The 8,401-nt window shown below is 52.5% G+C and overlaps 4 protein-coding genes; 2 read left to right on the top strand and 2 right to left on the bottom strand.

Annotated features, from left to right (window-relative positions):
* The first annotated feature begins 219 nt into the window (after nt 1-219).
* On the top strand, nt 220-726 carry CHC_T00007153001 (hypothetical protein). The gene has a single exon (XM_005710600.1). The coding sequence runs from the start codon at nt 220-222 to the stop codon at nt 724-726; it is 507 nt and encodes a 168-aa protein (XP_005710657.1).
* Nucleotides 727-991: 265 nt separating this feature from the next.
* Nucleotides 992-1,474, top strand: CHC_T00007152001 (hypothetical protein). Its single transcript, XM_005710599.1, has one exon. It carries the CDS (start codon nt 992-994, stop codon nt 1,472-1,474), a length of 483 nt encoding a protein of 160 aa, XP_005710656.1.
* A 611-nt stretch (nt 1,475-2,085) lies between these two features.
* CHC_T00007151001 (hypothetical protein) lies at nt 2,086-4,495 on the bottom strand. XM_005710598.1 is given in 2 exon segments: nt 2,086-2,398; nt 2,399-4,495. The coding sequence occupies 1 exon segment, from the start codon at nt 4,493-4,495 to the stop codon at nt 2,399-2,401; it is 2,097 nt and encodes a 698-aa protein (XP_005710655.1). The 3' UTR covers nt 2,086-2,398.
* A 562-nt stretch (nt 4,496-5,057) lies between these two features.
* On the bottom strand, nt 5,058-6,901 carry CHC_T00007150001 (hypothetical protein). XM_005710597.1 is given in 4 exon segments: nt 5,058-5,642; nt 5,643-6,436; nt 6,773-6,812; nt 6,813-6,901. The coding sequence occupies 2 exon segments, from the start codon at nt 6,810-6,812 to the stop codon at nt 5,643-5,645; spliced, it is 834 nt and encodes a 277-aa protein (XP_005710654.1). The 5' UTR covers nt 6,813-6,901; the 3' UTR covers nt 5,058-5,642.
* Nucleotides 6,902-8,401: the final 1,500 nt, after the last annotated feature.

The raw sequence follows: 8,401 nt of genomic DNA, 5'->3' as shown, positions 1-8,401 counted from the left end.
GAACGAGGAGTTGGCATCTGGAAAAATGGGTCGTCGTTTCTAGAAGAACGAGCATCCCTGCGTTGAACAAGGTTACTACTCCATCGCTTAAGCTTCATTTGAGTCCCTTTTCTTGCGACTTGAAAAAGCAGCTGCTTTTAAAGAATGTGCGTGGCGCGCGGCGCCGGCGCGGCAGCGGCGGGCGCCAAGGACGCGGTCTCGCAGCTGCTCGGCGCGCCCATGCCGGACTTCAACCCGTACGTCGAGCCGCTCAACCCGGCCGCGCAGTACTCGCTCAAGGACCGCGCCCAGCTCGTCGTTGAGAGCTGCCGCCCGTGGGCAGAGTTTCTCGACCCGCACGCCTTCGCCCCGCCGCCCGCGTCCGAGGCGAAGCTCAGGGTCGGCCATAACGTCGAGGTCTTCTTCTACAACTACCTCGTCCTCGCCATGGCCCTGCTCGCCGTCTTCGCAGTGTTTCACCCCGTTAGGGCCGTGCTGCTCGCTGCTACGGTTGCGGTCGCCGCCGTGCTTTACATCCTCTTTCCCGAGGATTATCAGGTTACAGATAATATCGTCATCTCCATGCCGATCAAGCATGCTGTTATGGCCGTCCTTACCGTTCTGGTCCTTGTGGTCGGGCATGTCTTTGCGCTGCTGTTCTGGGTCGCCGTCACGTTCGCGCCTATTGTGCTCGTGCATGCTTTCCTACGCCAACACTCCGCCGCTCCGGCTGACGCTAACATTTAACTGGCTGCACCTGTTTTCGCCGCCCGTGCTTGCTGTTCAGTTGTATCATCACCAAATCTCGCGTATATGCCTAATCGGCAGTGCCCAAGTCGTAGTGCCAACGTGTCTTTTCGACCCTGCATAAACTGTTTTTTCTTTGGTTGTTCTAAACGCTGCACCACACATTCACGCACCATGCAAACTCACAAACAGAAAAAGAAACCTTTACTTCATTGCCAATTCACAGGCCCGTCTACCTGTCCAGACACCATTCTAACCCGGCCAGATGGACGGGGCTTTCGACTGTAATCGCGAACGGAAGCGGTTGAGAGCGGAGCCGCACCGGCAACGCGGCCGGCGTGCGGTCCTCCACTCGCCAGCTGTGCTCAGTCTCTGCGGGACTGGGGTTGTCTGGAATGAGGGCGAGGTTGAGCGGCGCAGGGCGCGCAGGCCTCGAAAACGGCCTGCGCTTAGCCTCTGCAGAAGAAGTGGCGGACGAGGGTTGCCGCCAGTCCCGGTTCATAGCGGGGGGGAAGTCGAGCGAAGGGGGAGAAGGAGGAGAGTCACGGGGATTCTGCAGGGAAGGTGGAGAGTAGCAGAGGTGAGGCGAGATGCCGGGAGGGAGAGAGGCTATGCCGCTGAATGTGTAGAAGAAGAGTTTTTTAAACAGGGGCAGCGATGGATCGCGGCACCGGAGCTTGGGAGCGGCTGGGGTGGGATGCCGTTTTGGGTGCGGAGGCCGTGGCGGTGGTTAGAGAAGTTTCTCTAGCTACGACTGCTGCAGGGAGGAATGATGCCATTCCAAGCCTTTCATCTACTGTACACCACAGTGCTGTACCCGAAGCTGCTCACTTCAGAGCCAGCCACGGGAAACTGTCTACTGTAGTTGGAAATAGTATTTTTCTTTTTATTTATTGCAATGTTGGCTTCTGTAAGATGCGTCAGGCGCTTTGCTATGCCATTGGAATGGATATCTGCGGTGCGGCACTGGCGCACACTACCTGAATTAAAAGCACATCCAACCGCAAACGTATGCGGGCAAGTGTGCGGTTTGCTTTGAAGTGTCACTTTCTACCAAGTTTGACAATTTTTTGACTGAAGAAGAACCAGCAGTCAACTCGTTCTGCTCAGCCATGAAACGTCTATCCATGAAACGTCTATCCATGTAACTGGTTCCATATCGAAGAAGCGCCTCCAAGTCGCATGTACGGTAATGCCAGCTTTTAGGGAGACCCTCTGGTGTGCAGCAGTTGACACAGCAAAAGGACAGGTGGTCCTCTGAGTCATCACGCACGAGAAAAATGTCACAAAGGTCTCATACAGTACGAGGGCTACAGAGAACTTACACGTATTATGGTTTCGCATTGTAGATAGTTTTGATGGCTGTCAGATGTGTTTCGAAAGCTGCCTTTCGCGAGTTTGGCCAGAGAGATGCCGTACTGGGAAACATGATCTAATCACAAAAGAAACAGTCTAGTTCAGTTTCTCACCCAAAGAGGCTTACCCGAGACAAAACGCAACTCGGCGACGTAACGGTGGCAGTTATCCAGCGAGGAGAGCAATAATAGGACAACAATAGCGGCAGCTTCTATACATGAATTTTATGTCCTTTCCACCCGACTGTTTCGCAATACACGAGTCTAGACCAATGAACCGAAATGAAGAAAAGAGTGAACGCTTTAGTGCACTGCCATCATCCATTTTGGGTAGAAGACTTTTGCCGTTTATCGGGCCGCTCATCAGTTGATGAAGTTCGTTGTGGAGGCCGTCGATTTCCAAGCTGCCGCTCGTTTTGCGGTTTCACGCTTTCTGCCCTTGAGTTGTTTGCAATATTTCCCACAATATTTTGATCCGTCAACCCCTGTGACGTTCCTACAAAATTTCCATGATTGCCTCCACCGCCTCCGTTGTGTCGAGCCTCTATGATGGCCCCCTGTTTCGACTTTGCCGAGTTTACCCGCTGCAAATGAATTGCCCGGACGCTTCCACGCCCTTTCATCCCTTGTCCAGCTGCCGCAGCTCGCCCTCTGACAGATCCCGCCGCACGCGATCCCGTACTGCCTCGACCTCGCCGTGGCTGCTGCTCTGACTCTTGGCCGGACTGGTTTGTTTGGGGACTAAAGATCTTTAAACCGGGTGGGGCATTGTGTCCTTGCACGCTTGCACGTTGGCCTGCGGTACTGTCCTGCCTACCCGAGAAGTTCCCTTGCGGTGCGCTCAGAAGCTGAAGATTGCGCTCTAGATCTTCTCCGCCCCCCACATTACCTCCCATTCCATGTCCATTTGGTGCGGACATTCCCCATGAACCCTGCCCCGAGGCTACAGCATTTACTGCGTCAATTACGTTGCCGTGCCGTGTTTGAGATATTCTTCCGTCAGCGACCCCTGAAGCAGCCTTTCTCGGCTTTAGATTTAGGTCTCCGTGATTGTGACCACCGCTGCTAGGAACATTCTGAGCGTTTCCAGCCATGTACGGTTGCCTCATCGCCTCATGAAAGGACATCATTGCCTGTGATGGATCCGATCTCAAAGCGTTCAGCGGTTCTCCGAGGTTTGGCACAATGTTACTTTCGCCCTGGAGGTCCCCTTTAAGGTCCATGTTTAGGTCTCCAGAGAGCCGTGCCCCTGCCGCGGTTTCTCCACTTTGCATTGGTATTCCTAGACTTCCCCCTCGGCTTTGCCCTAATTGACTCCCTTCGACAACGGAACTTAATGTCTTGAACGCATTTCCGTTCTGAACAGCTGGCGCAACAGGGCGATTTTTCACAGGGACCTCTCGCTTTATACTTGGAGAAATTAAGCTGTGTAGACCTTGCATGCGCTGCGGATTCGACAAAAGTGATGTAATCTCATCGTTCATGCGATCTTTGAGCTGATGGATGTCAGTAGCGATGTATAACATTCGGACCACAGCGACTGGCATTCCTAGATCCATTCGAGGCCGCAGGTTGCTCGCAGCATGAACATGTGTGCGGGTGAACATTTCGGTGTGCTGTTTTGTATTAAACTGCCACACTGCGATCTTTCTGTCTCCTTGAAAAGTGACTCTGAGATATCCATCAGTGTATATTGTGCGATCCGGATATGCAGAAATTATCAATGTCCGTGGACAGTGGACTTCTACAGCTCCGTTGGGATACTGAAACTCGCACGGGTTCTCTAAAAGCATGCGTTCTTCCTTCAACCCGGCATCAACCTTTGCTTTCCACAATCGTGGCATTAGCTCCACCGGAACTTTCACGCTTCGAGGGACTAGAATTTCATTCTGCTTCAGATCGATGTGGAGCGTAGCTTCGGGGATAAAGAAGCTCGGGATTAGAGTTTTCCAATGGGCTTCGTATGAACCCTCAAGCATACCTTGCTGGCGCAATTTGTTCAACTCTATTATACGCTGGACGTATTTTCCAACTCCTAATGGTCTGGCATGTTTTCTCCGGGCCGCATAAGTCTCTGGTGGAGCTGAAGTCGTAATTCCAAGCTCGTCAGCGACTTCAAAGGCTTGTGGGGAGAAATTAGATCCATTGGAGGCGGTGTGGGGCTCCCACGGCTGCTGCTGATAAGAGGAAGTATTTTGAGATCGGTGGATTTTTCCGCGTTGGTCTACGTGATTGGGGTTTGGGCGGGTCTGAATCGGAGTGTCAAAATCCAGGTGAGCGGTGTCGAGGAAAAACTTATCATTTGTGATTGGCTCGCTTTCAAGGTTGGATAAACTCGCTGTAGCCGCGTCAACGATGGAGAGGCTGGGGTCGTTGGACTGGGGTTGAGGGCTTGGGCGGCGCAAGCCTCCCATCGGATGGAGGGCGTTTTGGTTGCTTTGAAACGCCAGTTGATCGAGAGGTGTGACGGGCCAGGGATTAGCATTGAGCGGTTGGTTGGGGGAAGGGTGGTGTGTGGGGTTGCTGGGTGCAGGTTCGGATCCATAGAACGACATTAGACGGCGTTGGCTGCAATGTTAACGCGCAGTATGTGAAACATGCTGCGTCGCGGCTGGCTTGTAGGCGAACCCCAGGAGCTAGACTAGCAGACGGGTCGCAAGCGTTGACTGCGAATGCTGATACCTTAGTGCGAGTCCAGACGGTAATTGGTTAGTTGCGTGCGAAGAAATGGGTGTATGGCATTGAATCGGGAAGGGGTACAAGGCGTGAGGCGGGGTGGCGGTTTGGTGGTATCGTTACAAAAGGAGACGGAGACTGGTAGCTGTCGGGGTGTCGGGGGCAACCTACGCCCGAGAGGAACGCAGAGTGGGGTATTGTGGGTTTGAAGGGGCAAGAACGGGGAGAAAGGGGGTGCAGGGGACGGGGGGTGGGGGGGGGGGGCCTCAAAAGGGGTCGGGATGAGGGCAGAGCGAAAGATGTGAGAAAGCCGGGCTAGAGATGTGTATCCCTGCTAACTGGACGCTCGGGCGTGTCTGTATTCGGTGCTCTATGAACGATTGAGGGCCTCGAGCGGAACAAGTGAAATTGGACCAATCGGTTCGGCTCATCGCATCAAGGTCATGGCAGTATTTTGAGAATTCTTTCCAATTTCTGTACCGCATACTGCGACGTGGATAAAACTCAATGCCAACGCTACTCCGCCATCCCCACTCTACGTCCTACTGGACTGCACGCCATCTCTAAACAGACTAAACATCCCGCAATACTGAAACTACTACAAGACTGCAAGGATACCGTTAAGTCTTTCACCTCTACTGCTCACCAGAACAAATATTCAGTCCTACAAATTTGCTTCGCAAAGGCACTCTCCAAGGTTGAACCAAAATTGGATACACTCCGCGTCACGTGCTTTTCGCATCTACAGTACTCGCTCTGCATCTCATGGCAAGCACCTAAGTACCTACCCATACCAGCAACCTATTCCATCCTACTCCCCACCGCACATACTGTTGTAATCGGGCACACGCTTGCCCCCGTTCAGCGCCCCGCTTCCAAATTCACTTATTCCATGACAAGAGCCAACCCAAATTTGTGTGACGGCTTGTCCAAGTGGCGAGCATCGAACTGAGAGCATAGCGTCAACGTTGTGCTCTTGCGAATTTCCTGAATGTAGCTCAGGGAAACTGCCCCGGCCGAGTCGATCTTCATCTTCACTGTTGTCTCCGGGTCCACCTCATACTTGGTCCCCATGGTAAGCTTCTTCGTATCCGCACTGATGTTATACTCAAACTCCGCTGCCACTGAGAAATCGTCAGAAACAAGATGCGAGTACGCAAACTTGGCCATCGAGCGGTTGTTCAGTAGGTAGCAAGTCGCCTCATGTTCCTTTCCATTGCTGTAGTTGAGCACGCCATCAACATTCTTCAACTGCTTGTCCTCAATATTGAAGTCGCCCTTGACCCCTGCCGTGACGCCATGCAACCCAACGGCCGCAGCCGTGCTGATCGATTGGCTACCAAGGCAGTTGACAGCGGTGACGACAGACATATGGGGATGCACATACTCGGTCGTGGCCAAGAGGGACTGCTTTTGGCCGAGACCGCCGAGGGCTGTGAACTTCAACCCTTTCACACCGGTCTTATCGAGCTCGACTTTGTGGCTGAGGCGGCCGGAGGTGAAAATTTCCGTCGTCATCGTGGTGCCGGACACGTTGTACTTGCAGCTAAGATCACCCGACAGCCCATCCTTAACGTCTTGGCTTTGCTTCGCTTTCGTAGTGTACGTGATGCCATTGGTGGTCTTTGTTTTGATCTCCACCTTCTTATCGCCATAGATGTAGTCATCATTCAGCAACTCTGTGTCATTCGTGATTGAGAGTAATCACGCACAAGCGAGAGCAGGGATGCAAGGGAAGGCCGCGGGAATCGTTGAGTCCGTCAAGTTAGTAGCTGGAAATGGGATACATCTGCCCGAATTCGATCACGCTGCAACACGATCCTCGCTTGCTTTCGATATCAATACAATTCGCAAAACCGGCATGCGCGACGATGAATGCTTTTTCCTCTCTATGCAAAACCGCGCCGTTGGGCTACCACCGTCGGTATTCCATCTCCCCGCAATTGTGATTTGAGGCAAGCTAGTGAGTCGCGCATTGCGCTGAGAAGACAAAACAAGAGAAGGATTTGACGTACTCTTTGCGGTCTTTCCGAGATCCTTGTAAAGCTTGACCATGATGTGTGAAATGCTGGGAAGCGAAAGGGAAGATCAGCCAAGCAACGAAAAGAAGTAAGAGGAATCGGGCGGACGAGCGACGTGATTGTGATCGGGGAGGGAGCTGAGCACGACAGAGGTGGGATAAGGCCGGGACATGAGGAGATGAGGTGCTTCGTCGGCCATTTCTATTGCATTTGTTGATTTTTCCAGGCGCGCCCAGTCACACTCGATCCATGCCCAAGATCGCCGCCTTTTGGGCGCGTGCCACCGCCACCAATCACATCGCGGAGTGAGTGGCGCCAATCTTGTTCCTCTACACGTGGATCCCGATTGCACTATCACGTAGAATTCCTCAGCTTTTCTCTGCACCACTTGTTCGCCCATCTCAATTTTAATGGGAAAAGCCTCCGTAAATAGACGGCGAGTTCTCTTCTGCGGGACAGTCGCATCAAAGTCCGGACGATTCTGAATTGGCACCAACACTCTCCGCATTCCTCTCCGCATTCTTCGCCGCATTGCAAGAGTATCGTAGGGGTGCAGAACGAGACCTTTACCGGGAAGAAAGGAACCTTTTGTTGAAGTGTAAGCGGGTCGGTATAAGTAATATCACTGAGCCCCCGCTCTTACATCCGGCCACACTAAGTTGACATGTACCCGATCCCATCCCGAACTCGGAAGTCAAGCCGCTTCAGGCCAGGCCAGTACTGAGGTGAGGGATCACTCGGGAATCCCTGGTGCCGGATGCCTTTTGCATTTTTCCGCTTAGTCTGCGTCATGCAGCGCAGGGGTCGGGTAGGAAGAGACGTGTCAGCAGTATTTCTATTCCTGGTTTATCGATGGAGTGCGTGCCGTCCCTCATGGAGTCTTATAGAGTCCCCCACCTTTTAAACCGTGTGCACAGTGCGCCTGTAGCGGTGTGGCGAGCACCAGTAGTGTTCCGTATCTACCTGGGTAGGGGCCGCACAGGGGTGGGAAGGCGATATTCTTCTCGTGACATGTTCGCGTCATCAGGCTTGGCATGCGGATAGTAGTGTCAGCAACAACCATGCCTACAGTACACGCAGCATTTGTGCTTGCGAAGGCCACAACAAAATTCCTGATCAAAAAGGTACCAAAATTCACAGTAACGCAGCTATTCCATTTCGCTCGACTTTTTCCATCTTTCGCTGCTCAGTAGTCAACTCGCTTTCTATGTTGTCAGTTTTCTTTTTGCTTCCAAAGTACCACACATCAATGCCACCGTAGTTCAAGAAAACCTAACAATTTCCTGCTTACGCGACATTGTGTTGGAAGCGACTGGTGCAGCTGTCGCTGGCAAAAATCATGGGCCGCGCATTTCTTGCTATCGTAGTGCCATTTTTTATATAGGAACTCACGAGCGGACGGTCGCAAGTAATTCTTTTGGGAAAATTGGATGGAAGGCACTGTTTTGAAAGGAACTGGGTCTTTGCGTCTCTCTTCGCAAAGGCACATCAATGGCGCTGTACATTGCAGTAGTGAATGCATCGTGGTCATACTGTAGTTCTGATTGATTCGCCTTGCAATTCGCCGCGTAAACTTTACCCACAGTTGACCTCAATTCCCAGACCTGCAGTTTAGGCATTGTA

The sequence above is a fragment of the Chondrus crispus genome, genomic scaffold (genome assembly GCF_000350225.1).
Source record: "Chondrus crispus Stackhouse genomic scaffold, scaffold_63, whole genome shotgun sequence".
Taxonomy (NCBI): Eukaryota; Rhodophyta; class Florideophyceae; order Gigartinales; family Gigartinaceae; genus Chondrus; species Chondrus crispus.
Note: the sequence above shows the minus strand (reverse complement) of the source record. Positions and strands in the feature narration are given on the sequence as shown.

What these genes read in the sequence shown, in the direction of transcription:
- CHC_T00007153001 (XM_005710600.1), top strand. Translation starts at nt 220, where the DNA reads ATGCCGGACTTCAACCCGTACGTCGAGCCGCTCAACCCGGCCGCGCAG.
- CHC_T00007152001 (XM_005710599.1), top strand. Translation starts at nt 992, where the DNA reads ATGGACGGGGCTTTCGACTGTAATCGCGAACGGAAGCGGTTGAGAGCG.
- CHC_T00007151001 (XM_005710598.1), bottom strand. Translation starts at nt 4,495, where the DNA reads ATGGGAGGCTTGCGCCGCCCAAGCCCTCAACCCCAGTCCAACGACCCC.
- CHC_T00007150001 (XM_005710597.1), bottom strand. Translation starts at nt 6,812, where the DNA reads ATGGTCAAGCTTTACAAGGATCTCGGAAAGACCGCAAAGA. An exon ending in TCTCGGAAAGACCGCAAAGA is followed by an intron (nt 6,437 to 6,772) that starts GTACGTCAAATC and finishes CGAATGACACAG; the next exon opens with AGTTGCTGAATGATGACTAC.